The sequence below is a fragment of the Zingiber officinale genome, chromosome 6B (assembly GCF_018446385.1).
Source record: "Zingiber officinale cultivar Zhangliang chromosome 6B, Zo_v1.1, whole genome shotgun sequence".
Taxonomy (NCBI): Eukaryota; Viridiplantae; Streptophyta; class Magnoliopsida; order Zingiberales; family Zingiberaceae; genus Zingiber; species Zingiber officinale.
In genome coordinates, this window is record NC_055996.1 from 103,501,594 (window position 1) to 103,521,617 (window position 20,024).

Sequence of the window (20,024 nt, forward strand, 5' to 3'; positions counted from 1 at the left end):
TTGTTCTCCAATGATGTGGCTGGCCAATGTAGGTTTATTTGGGAAATTTTATTTTATTTTTCTCAATTAAATCATGTCAAGGAAATTGAGGAAATTTTATTGTAATTAAATTTCCTAATTTGCCTAGGCCAAGGAATATAAAAGAAGGGGTGAGGGTGCCTTCATGATAGACAACCTCTATTATTTTCTCTCCCTCTTTTCCTTAGAGTTGTGGCCGGCCATCATCTCTTCTCTTCTTCCTCTTTGTGGTGGCCGAAACTTTCTATTGCTTGGAGCTCTTGTGGAGGCCGGATACTACTTGGAGAAGAAGAAGAAGGAGGAGAGGAAGCTTGCATCTCTTAGAGCTTGGTTGGTGTTTTTCTTCTTCCTTGGTGAAGCTTTCTTGTTTTGGCCGAACCTAGCTAGGAGGAGAAGAAGGTGCTTGGTGGTTTCTCATCTCGGAAGATCGTTGCCCACACAACGTCCGAGGTTAGAAGAGGAATACGGTAGAAGATCAAGAGGTTTTTCTACAAGGTATAACTAGTAATTTTTCTTTCCGCATCATGCTAGTTATTTATGGAAATAATACCAAATACAAGAGGCTTACGTTCTAGAATTTCGAATATGTTTTTCGAAGTTGTGTTCTTTTGTTTTTTCTTTTCCTTGTGATTTGATTGTTCTCTTTGGCTAACCTAAAGTTATTTTAGGAAATTAAATATTATCTTTCTATAAAAGGTTTTGTCTAGTCGGTGGTGGTTGCTCCCATATCCAAGAAGGCCATGTGCCTCGCCACGTCAGTACTGGGAACCAATTATGGAAAATAATATTTAATGGAATTAATAACTTAAGGAGACTTGGGTCGAACGTGTTAAGTTCCGCAGGAGATCCAAGTCAAAACCTAAAAGAACAAATAGATTAAGTTTTGGATCAAACGTGTTAAGTTCCGCAGGCGATCCAAAATTTAATTTAAAAGAACACATGGTAGCTAGGAAAAGGTTCAGACCTTTGTACAAAATTTTTGTACAGTGGAACCTATAGGTTTTCCGAGTAGCAACCAACACCTAAGTTCCTGCACACTTAGACACAGGAATGAGATAACTAGCAGGACCTAACCTAACTTAGTTGATCACATCAAAACACTCATGGGGTCTAACAATCTCCCAATTTTTTATGTGCATCAATCCAAGTTCAAGTTAGGGTAAAAATAAATAAATAATAATTTTAAGAAAAATTACTAAACTAATAATTTAAGCAAAAATTGCAATAATATAATTCGCAACATAAATTAAATAAAAATTTAAAAATTTTAATTTACCTAACTCTCTTTAAACTTGTACCTAACTCTCCCCCTTTGATCACAGCAAAAAGAATGGGGTAAAATTAATTTAGGGGTTAAATAAAAATTTCTAAGTAAAAATTCTTTTTCAAAAAGATTTGTCTAAGTCAAAATTTCATGCAAGAAATATTTCCAAGAAAATGTTTTAAACAACTTTTCAAAGCATTATATAATTCTAATTTTAATGCTTTACTAGAAAGTTAATTAAATATTTTATTTCGATATTTTGGTTTTCAGATTGTGGCGAGGCACTAGCCATTCTTGGTTATTAGAGCAACAATTACTTTCTTAGACAAAACTTCATAAAGAAATTGTAATGTTTAATTTTTTCGCTAAAAGCATTACCCTTTTTAATCCAGCATAGATCTTGGAATCCAGTAAAGGTTTCTACCTACTAGATTAATAAAAAATTTAGGGGGTATATAACTGTTGGAAACTTTTCTAAGATGTCCCTGATTTTTTCTAATATACCAATTCAATTTTTCGTAAATTCTAAGTTTTGATTTTGGGAATTTATTATTATTTTTAATTTTTCAAATTCGATTTTTAATTTTTAATTTTATAATTTTAAATTGTCAAATAATTCTAATGAGCATGAATTTTCTAGTTTCTTTTTCAATTCAATGTTTTTTTTTCTAATTTTGCTAGATCTTTCGTAAGCACTTTGATAAATTGAAAAAGATTGAGTAGGGGTTAGATCATGTACCTTACTTACCTCACTTGGTGATGCTCCCCCTTCATCGTAGCTTTTCTCTTTTGATTCACCCCCTTGATCTATGCTCATCTCTGAGTCTGAGTCATCTTCAAAGAGATGGTTAGCCATCAATGCCACTCCTGAGAAGCCTTCGATTTCTGACTCGGAGGTTGAAGAATCGTCCTATGTAGCCTTCAAACTCTTGCGTTTAGAGGGCGTCGGTCTTCGAGACTTTTCCTTGTCCTTTTTCTTTAATTTGGGGCAGTCATCCTTGATGTGTCCTTCCTCGTTACAGTTGTAGAATCGGACCGTCCTTTTACGTTGATTCTTCCTTGACCGCTATCGAAATTTATTAGTTTTAAGGAATTTATTGAAACATCTTACCAGTAGCGTCGCTTCGATTTTGTCGATCGACGCTTCGAAGTCGGGGTCATCCTTTTCGGCTTGTAGGACAATGTTGAGGTTCGACTTCTCTACTTGTTTAGGCTCTGCAAGTCGAGACTCGTGAAGTTCGAAAGTAGAAAATAAACTTTCTAAACTACTTACCTCAAAGTCCTTAGAGATGTAGTATGCATCTACTAAGGACGCCCACTCCAGAGTTCTAAGGAAGGCGTTGAGCGCATACCAGATAGAGTCTTGGTTCGTTACCAATTCGCCGAGATTTGTCAGTTGCGTTATCAGCTCCTTGATTCTCGCTTGAAGTTGCGCTACCTTCTCACCATTGTTCATCCGGAGGTTCATTAGCTGAGTCCGGAGCATGTCCCGCCTTGCCAATTTTACTTCTGAGGTACCTTCGTGAAGCTCCAGAAATTTTTCCCAGAGGTCTTGGCGGAGTCGTAGTTTCCTATCCGACTTACCTCCTGAGGCGGCAGAACACTGAGCGGGTGGAATTCCGCCTTTCCATTGGCCACAAAATCTGTTTGCTCCTTCTTCGTCCAGTTGTATTCTTCCTTGTCTTTAGGTGCTGCGAAACCATATTTCATAATAAGAAGGATATCAAACTCTATTTTGAAAAATACCTCCATTTTGCGTTTCTATATAGCGAAGTCTCCGTCGAACTTCGGGGGATGAATGTTCGCGCCGACCATCATTTTGATCTTTGTGCTTCAGTCAACGGTCAGTCCTTCTAAGGCTGTCAGACTCTGATACCACTTGTTGGTGCAGCAGGGCCGGCAAGAGGGGGGTGAATTGCCTGCAAAATAAAAGTATACCCTCCTCTATTCTTTCAACTCAAACAGTGTAATAGTAATAAAGTAAACTAACATAAATGAAAGAAAAAGACTCAACAATTTACTTGGTTACAACCAAGAAGGTTGTTAATCCAAGGCAGTAGAAAAAGCTCTAAAAGATCTCCTTCTCTGAAGGCGGAGAAGACTTTTACACACTAGAAGCTCAGAACTATTGCTAGAAATGAATACAGAGCTGATTGCTTGATTGATCTTCATTTCCTAGCTCCAAAGGCCTTTATATAGCTCCTGGAAAGTCTATCTCCAGGGTCCAAGGCGCCTCCAATAGGGGTTCAAGGCGCCTCCAATAGTTTGATCGGATAAAACTTTTTCTGAATCCAAATGGCAACTTTGGCTGGGTCTGAGGCGCCTCAAATAGCCTTGGAGGCTCCTTGGACTGGTCTAAGACGCCTCCAAGCTATCTGAGGCGCCTCAGACAGTGCAGGCTGCGGTGGCGCCTTCAACACTTCATTGAAGGCGCCTTCAGCTAGCTTTCCAGCTCCTTTTGACTTCCTTTTGGCTTCCGATGCTCTGATAGCTTGGGTGATTGTGGCCAACCGGAATAGGGCTCACCCGAACCCAATTCTCAGTCTTTTCCTCGAGTAGACTTCCGTTTCGGCTTCTCATCCCTCGAACGTCGCACACGTTCTTCTCGTCCACCGGTGTACTCTTTCGCAGCTCTCTCGTCCTTCGGACGCACCGAGCCCGTCGGCTCCCTTCCCGTGCCGTCCTTCTCGCTAGCTGCGTCTTCTGCTCGACTTCCTGCGCTCCTAAGTTCCTGTACACTTAGACACAGGAATGAGATAACTAGCAAGACCTAACCTAACTTGGTTGATCACATCAAAACACTCACGGGGTCCAACAACTTCTATCCTAAATTTGTATGTTTCTTTAAGGAAAGATGTCAGAGACACTTTATGATTTGTCTTTTCCTAGTAATACTTTAAGACAACGTGTCAGTACTTTGAGAGACATGCATAAAGCAACAATGACACTATAGACACGGTCTCCATCTACATACGGAGGTATGCGATGCTTCATATTTGAACACGTTCATTGCTAGTCTTTTTTATTGTTTTTCTCTTCCTCATATACGGATTATTGACTTAAACATTGGAGAGCCAACGCTGGGACCCCTTCTATGACCCGACACTAACGCTCTTGGTTTTGCAAGACAACGAGGAGTATTCTTTCAATCAACACCAAAGTCATGTTCCTAACTAATCGTCTTTTCAACTTTCAAACATGATCATATAACACTACCATTGATCATGTCCGAAAGTCGAGGTGATGGACGCTGGGGATGTGGTACTCCTATTGACCGGACGTGGATCTCCGATGAGACTAGCCTGCAAGCACAAAGCGTCAGTGCCGAGCCAGAGAGTGGTTCCCTGACGATGGCCCTCCGACGTTCAAGTCAGACCTCCAGCGAAAGCAGCAAGCAAGCAAAGAAACGAAAGTAGCAGCGTAATTGTAGCTCCTTGGCCATCGCTACAGTAGCTACAGTTACGCTGTCACTTTCGTTTCTTTGCTTGTTTGTTGTTTTCGCCGGATGTCTGACTTGAGCGTCGGAGGGCAATCGTCGGAGAACCACTCCCTGACTTGACACTGACGCATTGTGCTTACAAGCTAATCTCATCGGAGGTCCACATCCGATCAACAAAAACATCATATCCTCAGCATACTTCGATTTTCGAACAAGATCAACCATCATATGAATCATCTATGTCAACTCATGGGAGACTCTTTATTGCATTCATCATGATTTGTACAATTCATGGTTGATTGTCTGCTGATATTACATTTGAATTCGGACACGCACTGATCTATTCCTAATTACGGTTTGTTTACTTGAGTAGAAACATCATCATTTTCTCTCTCGATCTTTCGTTGTAAACACCGCTAGTGTTGTAGGCCTTAGGATGGGTTCCTCCTTCACGTGGACCTTGATCAATATTGGGCATTAGCCCGCAAGTTTCACCACCGTCAGATGGAATCATTGTGGCCGTCAGATTTAGGTCATGCTCTCAATCACTCTATCGTTCCTTTAAAGCCTCCTTCCACCACTCAGATGACCCTTCCTCAGGTTCTTTTCGCCCTCTAGTCTTCTGCGAGGCGGCGCCGGAGTGAGAGTCGAAGAATCGGTGAGATGGTGCAGAGGTTAACCTACCGCAAGAGGCATAGCTATGCCACCAAATCTAATCAGACTCGCGTCGTCAAAACCCCAGGTAAAAAGATCCGAATCTTTCTCGTTGATGGTCCAGTTTTCTCGAAGATTGATTCCATCGTCCATTTGATGTCCGTACAGTCTCTTGTAAAAGATTTGTGATTTCATTAAGTATTGGTTCTGAAACTTTAGCATACAGCGCATGTGTTTCTCTTCCATGGATTTATTTACACTTTGTTTTGTTTCAAAAATGTAGGGGGGAAGCTCGTGTATCAGTACACGCATAAGAGAGCCAGCGGCCCGAAATGCCCTGTTACCGGGAAGAGGATTCAAGGGGTATGCAATTCGTAGCTTCTGATTTGCCGATGGATGTTTTGTTGAATGATTATCTTGTTAAAGAACTGTCATAGTCTAGATCTTTTGTAAATTGTATTGTTTTGAAACATATCTGGATTATTAGTGCAATGCTACATAGATGTACTTATTTTTCCCAGGCATAAAAAAAATTAAATTTCAACAAAAAATGGTCCTTCACAGATTTCGACAAAAGTCTACTGTAGGTGAAAACATCCTGCTTTTTGCAACAAATCTCTTAACGTTTTGGTTCTATTCAGTTGCCCTAAAATGGATGGCATGAATCCATGTGCCCTAATTTAACAAAGAAAAATGAAAGTAGATTAATGAAGTTTTATGAAAATATGTCGTCATTGATTGAACTGTTGCATTTATCTTTAATAATTTAGTGTTTTTTATTGTTCATATTCAATTTAAGGTTTGAGAATTGGCATTCGAATTGTTTGGAATGGTAAGTAATCTATTTAAAATTACTTTTGTTGAAAAATGGTGTATATGACAAGAAAATGACCATTGTAATTCCTTGCTTAGTTCCCCTGAGTTTTTACATGATGTTGAAAGGTTCATTTGCAGGTTTTCACAGTGATGTGAAGTTTTTGTTTTTTGTCTGTTTAATCATTTCTGCTGCTTTACTATTAAAAATGGTATTTACAATCTTTATCAGCATGTTTCAAATCTGAAAGGTGGTATGTTGTATATAGTGCTTTTGGTAGAAAGACAATTCAGGCGTGTCCAAGCTGGATATCAATGATACCATGTGAACTTATAAGGTTGTCTAGACTTTGCTAATTTTGAGCTGTTTCTGCTTAATATGGAAATATAATGATCAATCATATTAATTGATACTATATTGCTCATCAAATTATCTTGTCTATTGAGTGCACCTCTTCACATTCATGGTTCAGTTTGTGCTGGTACAGTTTAAATTATAGATATTTTGGCATACTGATTTCTGGGGACATGGTTGCTCGCTGTTCATCTGCCATCTGGTTTTGCTTATTTGTCATATTTGAACTGAATTCCACCTTTGGTGGTATTTGGTCTATATGTTACCATGTCTATATCTAGTGACCACTGGTATCTTGTGGCCAAACTTTCCTGGATTTGACCTTTCTTCTTTAGACAACTATGTTGAAAATTTGTTCTAACAGCAGTTTGCTGTCTTTTCTTTTGTTGCTTTTATGTGCAACAAGTTAATTCTTTTCCACATGCATGCAAGTCTGAACGCATGAAAAAACTCATCTTTTGGTGCATATCTTTCTAATTGTAATTTTTATCTACATATTGAAAACCTGTTCGTCAAATGAATGCCTAGTATGTGTTCATTTCCCCTACTCAATGGGACTATCCTATCCATTTGTGCTTGCGGAGAGAATTATTTTGTCGAGCTCATTACTGATGCAATAAGAGATGTTGATTATATGCTATGTTTTTGTTAACAATAATAAGCCTTATATTCACTTGCCATTGTACTATATCTTGAGGATTACATATTTATTGTTTATTGAAATTTTTGTTCTTGATGAGATCTAAGGATTGATTTGTTTTTTCTCCCTAAAGTGGATGATACTCTTTGTTTGTTTTTCAGATTCCTCACTTGAGACCTACCCAGTACAAGAGATCCCGACTGTCCCGAAACAGGAGGACTGTTAACCGAGCCTATGGTGGAGTTTTATCTGGTGGTGCAGTAAGAGAAAGGTTGAAACTTGTGGTTTTGCTTGTTAGCTAGCTAACTGATCTCGCTAGATTCTGAATCTATCTTCGTCGATTTGCAGGATCATTCGTGCTTTTTTAGTCGAAGAGCAGAAGATCGTGAAGAAAGTTCTGAAGATTCAGAAGGCTAAAGAAAAGCAAACATCCAAGAGCTAAGCCATCATTTGAACAGAGTCAAGATGCCATCATTTGAAGAGTCTAAATGCTTTACTCTCATTTTGAATTTTGTTTGTTTTTCACTCGATCTATATCTTTATGGCAACATTAAAGACAATAGTTGGTTGAATTGTTTGTCGTTTATCTGCATGCTGAACAAGTGAATTATTATATTTCCTGAAATCTAGTAGGTTTTTATTGGATGAGTATGGTGTTTCTATTCGTTATTTTATTCTATTCTGTATTTGTTTGCAACATTGGTCTTCAGAAAATAAATATTTTCTAAACAATTTTTTTTTGCTCCATGTGTGTTATTATTATTATTATCTCAAATAATATGAGATTGGAAAAAGGACTAATATAACCATGTTTGATTGTGCGGCTGTCTATATATACATGTATATTTCTATATTCGTATTCATGACTAGTATTTTAAAAACATTGATGGGATAGTAATCCTAACATAATGCAAAGTTCTAATTGATTTCCGCCTTAGGTCCTGTTTGCTTCATAAGGAGGCGAAGGGAAAAAAATTTCCCATTTCTCAAATGATTTTCATCCAAGATTTTACCTTGAAATAAATAATCTTCACAGATTAAATGACAATTGATAGCACAGAGGCCCCACTCTGAGATTTGGTTATAAAAACAAAAATAAAAAAATAAAAATGAAAAAAAAATCTAGACTACCCGAGAAGTTAAAAATAGTAATAAATAGCATATTAGATCTTTGCAACTTTAAAAATTTTTGGAAAAAAATAAAAAAAAATTTCTTGTTATATGTTGGGGCTAATATCCCTATATCAGGGCCTGTATGCTCCTATACAGACTAAGCATAAAAAAATATATATATTTTTAAAAAAATTTGGATCACCATTAGGAAAATACAAAATAGTAATATGACATATTTAAACTTCTTAGAAATTCAAAATTTCACAGGAGTAAAATGAGTTCAATATTCTCATATCAAGTCCAAGGTTTCAGAAAACATGAAAACAAAGAAGATTTATTTTTTAAAAAAATTTTGGACCATCACTAAGGAAGCTAAAACTAATAGAGAATATATTTGGACATAGGTACAACCTAAACTCTCTAAATCGATCAATATAACCTTTCTCATATTATCTCTGAGGTCATGGTACTACGATAAGACATCCAGATTGTTATCCAGACATCCACGATTTAAACTTCAGATACGGCGTATTTGTAGAAATTTTTCTCCAAATGGAGAATGTAACTAGAAGATACTGAGCTTCTGGACTAATCGTCGCGTGCATTTCCCGATTTATCCTGATGACCGGTGTGAAACTTCCGTGGGACCGGACCGATCATCTCAGAGATAGTCAATGAGACTAATCGGGATTATCATTTTTTTTTCATTTTACTTGATTAGAGTTTCAAGATTATGGTACCGCAATAAGACATCCAGATTATCGCTCAAGTATCTATGGTTTAATCCTTAGCTATAGTATATTTATAAAAAAATTTCTTTTAAATAGAGCATGTATTCGTCGTATGTACTTCTCAATTTATTTTAATGATCGATGAAAAAAATGGTATGAAGTCGATCATCTAAAAAAAAAAAAAAAAGGGTAGTCCATCAAAGTAATTAGGGTTATCATTTTATTTTACCCGATTGTAAGTATTTAGAATATTCATCGGATTTGATATAGCGTTTGTCGTTTGTAATGACATTATTTTACAGTCAACAATTGAATGGGATGAAATACGTTTTTCCTTATTTCCTTTAAAATAAACGAAGGAAATTAAAATTTTTATGCTATTTATCACCTTTTCTCCTTTGCGTCGCGTCGCGCTTTCGTCCAAGTAAACACGGTCCCAATAAATATGATCCCTCGATCTAGGTTTCCACGTTTTACCTGTCAAAGACTGTGTTGTGTTTAATTCTCCTCCCCTTCTGCCGCCCCGCCGTCTCTCCCGTCGATCTCTTGCGTGGCGATGGCAGAGGGAAATTCCAAACCTCAGCCCGCAGTCTGGACTACCGTCAGGCCCTTCGTCAATGGCGGCCTCTCCGGCATGCTAGCTACCTGCGTTATCCAGCCCATCGATATGGTCAAGGTAAGTCCCTCACCTGAACGCTTCTTCTTCATCATCTAGGTATAGTTGATAAATGTTTATAAGCTGTTAGTGGATCTCAGATCTATTTTAGTCTTTAAGGTTTGGGTTGGTAAGGAGATTCATATGCGTTTCAGGTGAGGATCCAACTGGGGCAGGGGTCAGCTTCCCAAGTGACGAAGAACATGCTTGCCAACGAAGGCTTTGGCTCATTTTACAAGGTCTGATTCTCTCTCTTATGCCTCCTTGTGCTCTTTCCTGGCAGGCTGTTTGTAACGGTCGTACGATGAAGCAACTAATATATAGCAGTTTTATGTTTACGTCTGAGGGTAAGACTATTTGGAGGAAATCATAAACACTATCTCGGAAAGATGTTGGTTCTTAATGCATCTGGCAACCTTGAAACTGTGATTGTCTAGTAATATTTTGTGCGTTTTCAGCAATTTCATGAGTAAATTGTTGAACTTGGTGAGCATATTGATATATAAGTAAATGTTTATCTCAAAATTGGGTAATGATCTAATAATCATTATGTGCATTGCTTCTATTGTTACAGTGAGCATTATATGACTAAATTATTCCTATTTTGGAATAGAACATAATCCTATGGTAGCAAACAGTCATTACGCTGACCCCAGGTGCCCCTCAGAGCCCGTCCCAGGTTATGTGAAGGGAGGTAAATCACGGGGTCAGTTTATAGCAAACCACCAAGTGGCTAGGGGGTGGGAGGGATATAACATAACCCTAGCTCTTTGTCAGTGGACAATAAGCATTGGTAGTGATGAGTGACTAGTGAGTGGGGGCAGCAGTTATGATGTTGGGTGCTAAACATGATGACTGCAGACTTCATATGGTACCTTTGTAACAGCCTGCATGCTTCTCTTGTACCAGTGACTTGCATACAAAAAACATATATTGATATTGGTATATGCTTACTATGGTACACTAGTTGGACCCATATGTCTTTTTGTAAACAATTTCTTTCTCTGTTTCTAATCATCTCATCTTCTCCTACATGTTCTAATGAATAGTTGTCTATTCTAATTTTTCTGACGGACAAAATTGAAGTGTTCTTGTTCATGTTATTTTAAATTAGAGAGAAAAGATAAAGTAATGGAAACATATCCAAACAAATATTCCATCAAGGTGTTTTTGCAAAATCACTTTGAAGTCTATTACTGTCCTCAAATTGCTAATTAATTCCTCTAGATCAGATAACAAGTTATTTTATAGCAATGAAATTTACTTAATGTTTGCAAAATCCATCAGTTTTATTGCTAAGTCTTCTATATTTATACAAATTTGTCATAAGTCTCTTTTTTATTTCCAAGAGTGAAAATTTAGATTTGGTGTAGCATTTCTTACAAAAGTATATCTATTATCTGAATTCTGAAGCAATATTTAATGTATGTACATTTCACTGTTTGAAGAAGATTATGAATTTTTAGATTGAGGAATATTCTGTATGAGGTCATGAGATGTTAATTATAACACTAAGAGGGATTCAAATCAACAAATTACATAGTATCTTCATTCCTCTTCTTCTTATTCTCCACTTGTTTGCTACAAGCCACTCACAATGAACATAGGAAGCCAATCAAGAAGCAAAATTCAAATCAATGTTAATTGACTTGTTTTTACTTGAATAATTACATCTGCAGAGTGCAACAAGCAGCAATTTGTTGCTCTTTTGAGATTGGTTATTTAGACAAGCAATTCCTTGCTTTTGTGTTTGACGCCAAGTCAAATTTCCAACTGCCATTTTAATTGGTGCATGAACTACTCTTGATATCACCGCTTATGTTTTTGATTGTTTTTGGCATTGAGTCATTGGTTACAAAAATAATAAAAATCAAAAATCAAAAATCAAAGTGATCCTAACAAATGATGCAAGTCTTGCTATTATGCTACTTGTGATTTTTCGGTATATTTGGTAGAAGATATCTCATAATTCCATGTGCTACATTATTTCCATTTTGGAGGTTATGTTTGCCACATGGAGTCACAACCCTTTCCACGTGCAACTCTCAATTCTTGAGGTTCTTTTAAGGTGGATATCATTTGGTGAATTCTCCTCCAACATATCTAGAGTTTGCATGGCACTTTGTGATATGTTTGAGCAAACATTCACACCACGTTCCTTTGGTCTTCCAGGGAAAGTTGTTATCCTGTGTTCTTTCTTTTTTAGTACTCTAGTGCTGACCTTATACTTGAATTATCAGTGGCATGCCACTTTTGGTTTGTGGTTTGTGGAATGAAATGGACAGTGAATCGAATGGCTATGCCTAAGAAGTGAAATAGAATAAGTATTCTTTAGTTTGATTTATATTATGGGACAAACAGAATTGAATTATCTCAGTTCAGAGTATCTTAAATTTTGATTTACTTAGATATTTTTTATGTAAAAAGTGACATTGCGGGATAACCAAGTACAACATATGGTCCGACTTTTTTCCCTTGTATACCCTGTATCATTACTATAGTAATCTGCTTGAATTGATTTCTTCATAGCTTTAAACTAATCAGTTATCTTCTAAACTGCTTTACAACTTCAATTTTTGGATTGACCTTTCCATCTTTTAGATATAAGTGTTGGACTTGTGCATTGTTTTAAAACAGGGATTATCAGCTGGTTTACTTAGGCAGGCTACTTACACGACGGCAAGATTGGGTTCCTTTAGGTACATTTTTCCTTATTATTTAAGTTGATATGACATATGCATATTCAGAGTTTGCTCTTGGATTTGACCTTTTTTACTATGCCTGGAGCTTGAATAGACAAGCCCAAAATCTACAAATCTTATATGAGCACAATTACTTTAGAAGCAAATCAGATGATTGAGCTTCTCTATCGGTCATTGGTCAATTTGTTTCTCTCAGTCTAATTGTTAAGATAAATTACTGAAAATTTAAAACTGCACCAAGTAACCTTTTATCTTAAGAAAACATTTTATTCAAATTAGAATTGGAACATTGTTATTTGGGGAAATGAGACCTTTTACATGTTGTAAGAAAACATTTGATTGCGAGTTGGCAACACCTCAATGGTTTTGCTCTGCATGAACAGTCACTGCACTATTGTTTGTTTGCGAGTTCATCATCAAAACTTAGTGAATTCTCGTTGCCGAACCTACACATCTTAGCATATTCAGTTCTTCTTCTTGATCAAATTAGACTTGATAGAGGTAGGTGATCACTGATCATCAATGTGGTAATATTCTGTTGAGAATGCTATGTTCATTTTCTCAACAATTACTAACCCTTGATTCTTTATTTAGGGTATTGACAAACAAAGCTGTTGAGGCTAATGATGGCAAACCACTGCCATTGCTCCAGAAAGCAGCTATTGGTCTGACAGCTGGAGCCATTGGAGCATCTGTTGGAAGCCCAGCTGATTTGGCTCTTATCAGGATGCAAGCTGATGCAACTTTACCTGCAGCTCAGCGGCGAAATTATAAAAATGCCTTCCATGCTCTATACCGTATCGTAGCGGATGAAGGAGTCCTGGCTTTGTGGAAAGGTGCAGGCCCCACAGTTGTAAGAGCAATGTCACTTAACATGGGTATGCTTGCATCATATGACCAGAGTGTTGAACTGTTCAGGGATTCTCTTGGCTTAGGCGAAGTTAGCACTGTGGTTGGTAAGATGCTTGACTATATTGAAGCTTGTTTCTATCTTTCCACTACCTGGTTCTTGATCTTATTGATCAATTGAGTTATGATACGAGTATTTCAGCTCGAGTAAGTTTCAATCACTAAAGTGTTTTGATATTTGTTTTTCTACATCATTATTTATACGGCAAATAAAAATTATGTGTTTTACATGGGTACTAAACAGTGATTTTCCATCAGTCGTCTATATATGGTTATTGACTTTCTAGGGTTCTTAAGCGGTTGTATCAGTAGCACTTCGCATGCTCAACTTGTTTCTGAATTTGAAATTGTGGTTTAATCCTCATGGCCAAAGTGGCAGGCAGCTCATACATTCAAATATGAAAGTTAATCGCCTTGGCTCTTATGGGCTTCCTAAGAATTTTTGAAACCATTCATGTCATATGTATTTCTACATTCACAAATTTTAATAGTAGCTTTGTGAGCATCTTCTTTTGCTTGCGAAAGGAGTCTTAAAACACTTCATTTTGGCAATTAATTTGTTGTTTTTGTGTGCATTCAGGTGCCAGTGCCGTCTCAGGGTTCTTTGCATCGGCTTGTAGTTTACCTTTTGACTATGTGAAGACGCAAATACAGAAGATGCAGCCTGATGCCAACGGGAAGTATCCATACACTGGATCTTTGGACTGTGCCATGAAGACCTTAAAATCTGGAGGTCCTTTCAAATTCTACACTGGATTTCCCGTCTACTGTGTGCGAATCGCCCCGCACGTCATGGTAAACCTTCACCTCTTCCTCTCCATTTTCTTTTTGTGTTCTCCGTTTCTTAAATGCGATGTTTCTTTTGCAGATGACGTGGATATTCCTGAATCAAATTCAGAAATTAGAGAAGTCAATCGGCTTATAGAACTCTAGTGTGTATCGGATCGGTACACATTTTTAACTTAAGTGCTACGGAATAATACAGCATCTATCCGTAGCTCAGTGGGCTGATTTTGGTAAACAATGGCCTTCCATTTGCTTCATTTAGACCCATTCCTGATGTTTTCAGGGGAATATTTGATATGATCCTTAGGTCGATGCTCAAGTTGAGTTGAGCCGCTTCCATTCAACATTTTCCACTTGGTTAAATTTGATCTCAGTTCTTGTGTCGTTTTTAGTTTTTGTTTGGGTGGCTTACCAAAGTAATTATGTTGGATAATACATCCTTGACGATAATGATTGATCGGTCTTGTATTAGCCGTCATTTTTTATTTGTTTTTCCGTCAAGGTTATTATGCTCATCCGGCGTGAGCCCATCTAGATTTGATTATTATCTCATTGTAGCAAATCTGTTGATTGGGAATTTTAAATAAATTAAATTTCAAATATTAGAAGAAAAAAAAAAGTAAAAGAGATCTTAAAAATTCATAATTTGGAAAAAAAAATGTTTCTTTTTAATAAAAATTTGTCTCGTAGCTTTGCTTTTCTTGTCTTGGAAAAAAGCGAGTCACGCGCGTAGCACGTTACAGGAGCCGTCAAGCCGAGTACGAGGAGACGCATCTTGTTTCTTCCTGTTGCTGAAAAGGAGAATGTTCGTGTGATCCGGTCGAACTTCTTACTTTTATTGGAATCATCGATTGCTTCCTCCTTGCAAGCACAATGCCCTTTGTTTGAGAGTGAGAGAGAGTCTCGACCATTTCAGCGAGCCAGTGAGCTTGGATCGTGCGACCGGCGATGGCCCTCTCGGTGGCGAGGCAGCGGCGGCCGCGCGCGGAGGATCAAGGCGCTTCGTCGTCATCTTCTTCTACGTCGGATCGGTACTGGAAGGGGGAGAAGGGGGAGAAGGAGGAGGAACGGGCGGGCGTGGGGTGGTTTCTTCCGGCGCTTCTCCTAGGCTTGCTCCGCCATATGAGTGCATCTTCCAATATTATCCACGACTGCGACGAGGTCTTCAATTACTGGGAACCCCTCCATTACCTGCTCTACAAATCTGGATTTCAGACCTGGGAGTACAGGTACGCCCTCACCAAAATTGTTTCTTTGAACTTTCGATTAGAGAAGATGGTGATTCGATCGGTTGTCATGAACAAAAAATCTACTATTTCGATTTCCGACTTGCGTGCTATTGGTAAAGGGTGAAAGATTATAATTTTGAACTAAGACTGATTTTTGTTGCATTATGTTAGTCATGTGCATTCTGAGCTTTAGTGGGGGTTCAACTTGAATCATCATCATGTAGGTAGTAAAATCGATTGGCATATGCATCCCGTGCAATGGTTATTTAAAAGTAAGTACCAGTTAAGTGTTATTGGCATTCACTTCCATAGGGATTGGACTATCTTACTCTCTGCATTTATCTATGTAAATGCATTGAACTTGAAATGAAAATATTATCATGTTCCTTCCTGGTAATATTCAAAAGTTAACTTGTTTTAATATCCATACTGATTATGGAATTTAAGCCACTTTTGATGGATGTAAATTGTGGTTAGTTTAAGTTCATAATATTGTCGATGCATAGACAATGAAAATCAAGATGTGTGACAGATCAATCCGCTCTTCAACAAAAGTGAGGCATGTCCACAAGACAGAGAATATAAGCATTTACTTGGTGCACTTAATACTAAGATTGGGTATTTACTGCAAGGTCGAGTTTGAAGGTGAAGTGTGCATAAGATTATCATGGCAAGAGAGTCATATGGAAAATATAAGTTGGTTCACCTGACACATAGTTCTGGGAGATGTAAAAAATTTTATTGCAGTGATAAAAAAATATGTTGGATATGATCTCTGCATGTAGGTGATAACCTGACGATAACTTTTCGTAGTAGAAACTGATGTGCCAAATGTTGTGGTGGGAGATATTATTGACAAAATGTACAGAGCAGAGTTTCTAGGATTAGTGTGATTATTTGATTATGATTAACAATTTTGCATGCAATCCTATTGCCTACTATAGTTAAAAAAATGATTTCTTCCTTAACTACGAACTGATGTTTAATTTTTTATTGTTATTATTATCACTTTTTCTATAAGGATGGTTAGTATCACATTTTGATTCTAAGAACTTGACTAGGATTATTGGAGTATGTGCTTTAGAGTTGTCTTCTTGAACAGATGATAGGCCAAGGGGTCAAGTCTGCTTCTATGTTAAATTTTAGCTTCTTAGCATCACTAAAATGAAAAGGGGTAACGTTTGTCTAAGCTATCTTATGGTTGTTGAGGATCATCTAGCCATGGTCGTCCAAACCATTTGGGATTTGCTACATGATTCTTCTTATTCTTCCATCGAGCTCTATCTAATGCAATATCACTAGTAATATTAATTTAGATCTCTGAAAGCATTCTTTATCATATAGGCTATCTCTTGCTTTGTGACTCTCTACTCCTTGCGCCCTCCACTCTAAGTTGAATTATAATTATAAATCTATTCATAACTTTTGAACATGGTCATACCATCTAAACATATTTTCTCATTTTATTATTTGTTCGAGCTTTGCCTACTTTTTTCCTATATTAATTCCCCAACTCTTGAGGTTATTATTTAGAAAATTTTGTTATGGTTCTATCATACAGTTTCTTTGTTGTGCATCTCTGAGTTTGCCTTACGGTCATATCTATATATCTTTTTTCATGCGTTGGTGGCTGGGTCAGCTTCTTTAATCTACATTGATGAGAAGGTGAATGTTAGCATAGTAGATTGGTAGAATGTGCAATTCTATGGCTTATTGCAAAAGATAACGTAGCTTTTGTTCACCAACTTTGTTCGCTTTTGTAAAAAATTTTCAGGTTGGAGTCTTTTACTCTGTGAGACTTTTTTTTGGTCTTATCTCAACTATCACCGATACATATCTCGTGGTTGCGCTTTCAAGAAAATATGGCAAGAGGGTTGCATGGTATACACTTGCCATGCTATGCCTAACCAGTGGTTATTTCTTTGCCAGTACAAGTGAGGTTCTTCTCCTTTGCTGTTATCCGTTGTCTGTTGATAACTGTTCATTTCTTTTCTATATTTTGTTCATTCTTGAGTGCTCACCTTGACTTAACCATAATTGCTGTCCTTTATATTCTTATTTTGCGACAACTAAATCTATTTAATTTCATTGTTTCTTTCTCTATGTTAGCTTCTCTCATTATTCTAGTTACTTCTTTTCAGATTTTCTTCCTAGTAGCTTCTCCATGTATGCGGTTACTCTTTCATCAGCTCTGTTTCTTCTTTAGAAGCATGCAATGGCTGTTTCTTTTGCTGCTGCTGGAGTGATCATAGGCTGGCCATTCTCTATTTTAGTTTTTCTTCCAATTACTTTCTTCTCATTGACAAAGGGAGGCTTCAGAAGAGTATTTTTATTAGGGCTATTAACCTCTTTGTTTATTCTTGTAAGGACACTGACTATTGACTGGTCTCTCTTTTTTTCTTTCCTTCTTCCCCTTCTCTTGTTCAAATTATCAGTAGTTCAACAATCTTTAACATTGGTCATTATTTTTTTTTTGGAAAAAATTTTTGGCAAGCTGTTTCATTGTTTGTTGATTTTTCTGCTATGGAAGATGGACATCCTCAGAATTTAATCCGCTGAAATATAATGTTTTTGGAGGTGGGCAGAGTCACTTATATGGAACTGAAGGATTCTCATTTTACTTCAGGAACGGATTTAATAACTTCAATTTCTGTTTTGTTCTTGCATTACTTTTCATGGCATTTGTCCCTATTGTGAGGAGGAAACATGGCCCTGAACTGTTGATTGTGGTCTCTCCCATGTATATTTGGCTGACTTTCCTGTCACTACAGGCTCACAAAGAAGAAAGGTAGCGTTCATGAAGATTAATTGCTTTGTTGATCTCATTAGAAAATTGATTCTCTATAAGGCAAAAAATTTAAGAATTCCTTTGGTCTTAAACTAGTTTAGAATGATTTCGCCTGAGCCATTTTATTCTCCATTCCAATTTTCTCTCATAGTTAAACTAGATCATCTCATCTCAACTACTTGTTCTCCTGTTCTCACATTTGTATCTAGGTTTAAAAATAATTCCTGTCCTTAGTTGTGTATGATAGTTACTGTCTTGTCTGGCATCACATACATATCTTCATCAAGATATGTAAGCAAATAATAAATGCAGATCTTAATTTAGGTCTTATGCTAGGCTAATTTGCTGTGTCACAGATTTCTCTATCCAATATATCCACTTATCTGCATCGCAGCAACTGTTGTCATTGATAGTTTCCCGGGTCTTTTCCGCGACAAGTATGCAGTGGAAGACTCATTGATTGTTATGGTATGTTCTCACTTTCTTAATATGGTCCATTGTTTAAGCAAGTAACTAGAATATGCTTGATTTCTCCTTGTCTACGTACACAGATTGCCAAGGGACTAAGACCCATTTTTCTTGGCATTATATTGTGTGCATCCCATAGCGGTACGTTCTCTATACTTAATGGGTACTTTGCGCCTTTAGAAATATATAAACATTTAGACCATCACAATGCTATTGGAAATGGTAAGGTTTTTTTTTGTTTTAATTTTGAACTAGAATTATCCTGTTAGTAGTAATTTCAATATCAAGTTCTAAGATGCAACATTTCTACTTGGTTCATTTATTTTTAAGCGTTCTTATGTACCTTTCCTAGTGTTTAGGATAAAAGGGAACAAAAAAGCAAAATAATTCTACATAATTACTACTCAAGGTGATCAAATTATCACTTCATTCTCAAATTTTGTTTTGAAAGTCCGGTTGATTATGCATATCATTAGATTGGTTGGATTATATTTTTAAATTTGATGGAATGCACGCCTTTGTGTACAGAGACTGCTTTGCATCGAAAGTGAATGACATCGTTATCCTTCTTCGTTTTTTGTGCCTTTGTACATCAAAGAAGTTCAATGGATAGATGAAGGATTTAGGGGTCTACTCCCATTTCCTTTTAATTCAAGTTTGGGAGGCATGGCAGCTGCCCCACGCTAATCCTACTTGTGACTGGATTTGCAGCTTAGAGATATCAAACACTGCACCTTCTTTGTGGAACTAGATTTAAGAAGGCCATATCCAGCTCGAGGAAGCGACTTATCGACATGGGAGGTACTGCTACTTTCTTGAGTTATGCTTTTGTCCAAATATCCCCATAAAAATTCATTTACGTGTTCTTAACAGAAATATTTGTGGTTTCAGACAGTTGCAGCCATACCCTTCCTGGATAGAGAGCTATCCCCTGCTATGTTTCGATCATTCTTCATCCCCTACAAATGGACCCAACAGAACACTTTTGGATTGTACAAGTTGCTAAAGAAAATACCCAAGAGCGTCGAGGGGCATACTTAGCATGGGAAGATTCAGTTTGGTACACAGGTATCAAGCACATTTCAGTAATTTTATTCGCAACCAAACCTAAGTCTTAACTTCTCTACTCATTTTTCGCCATGCCCTTGAATTCTTACTGCCTGTTGCTCTGTTATTGTAGGTTTAGGATTCTTTGATGGTTTAAGTATTCTAGCTTTCGACATGTTGGTGAAAGAACCTTTAGAGATATATATGAACTGATGGATATTAGATCGGTTAATTTAAAAACATTAAGTTTTTTAATATTCGATAAAAGAAAAAAAAAACTCTTTAACATTTTTTTTTTTTGTGTTTTTTAAAGAAAACACTACTTCCAACAATGAAATCGAATAGGTCTTCCGCTCCTTATTAATTTGGGCTTTGAATCTTAATAATTACAAAATGCTAAGTAGAAATTAATG

At 37.1% G+C, this 20,024-nt stretch overlaps 3 protein-coding genes across 3 annotated transcripts; all 3 read left to right on the plus strand.

Annotated features, from left to right (window-relative positions):
- The first annotated feature begins 5,307 nt into the window (after positions 1-5,307).
- LOC121988589 (60S ribosomal protein L34) lies at positions 5,308-7,828 on the plus strand. Its single transcript, XM_042542085.1, has 4 exons — positions 5,308-5,463; positions 5,659-5,738; positions 7,345-7,454; positions 7,532-7,828. Exons 1-4 carry the CDS (start codon positions 5,385-5,387, stop codon positions 7,623-7,625), a joined length of 363 nt encoding a protein of 120 aa, XP_042398019.1. The 5' UTR covers positions 5,308-5,384; the 3' UTR covers positions 7,626-7,828.
- A 1,644-nt stretch (positions 7,829-9,472) lies between these two features.
- On the plus strand, positions 9,473-14,470 carry LOC121988590 (mitochondrial dicarboxylate/tricarboxylate transporter DTC-like). The gene is made up of 6 exons (XM_042542086.1): positions 9,473-9,703; positions 9,838-9,921; positions 12,320-12,381; positions 12,979-13,340; positions 13,874-14,088; positions 14,162-14,470. Exons 1-6 carry the CDS (start codon positions 9,584-9,586, stop codon positions 14,216-14,218), a joined length of 900 nt encoding a protein of 299 aa, XP_042398020.1. The 5' UTR covers positions 9,473-9,583; the 3' UTR covers positions 14,219-14,470.
- Positions 14,471-14,894: 424 nt separating this feature from the next.
- LOC121991306 lies at positions 14,895-19,571 on the plus strand (the record flags this gene model as incomplete). The annotated part of the gene is made up of 5 exons (XM_042545319.1): positions 14,895-15,308; positions 17,083-17,242; positions 18,491-18,564; positions 18,648-19,365; positions 19,456-19,571. Coding segments are annotated over 4 exons (834 nt in total), but the record flags the coding sequence as incomplete, so codon positions are not given.
- Between the last annotated feature and the right edge of the window lie 453 nt (positions 19,572-20,024).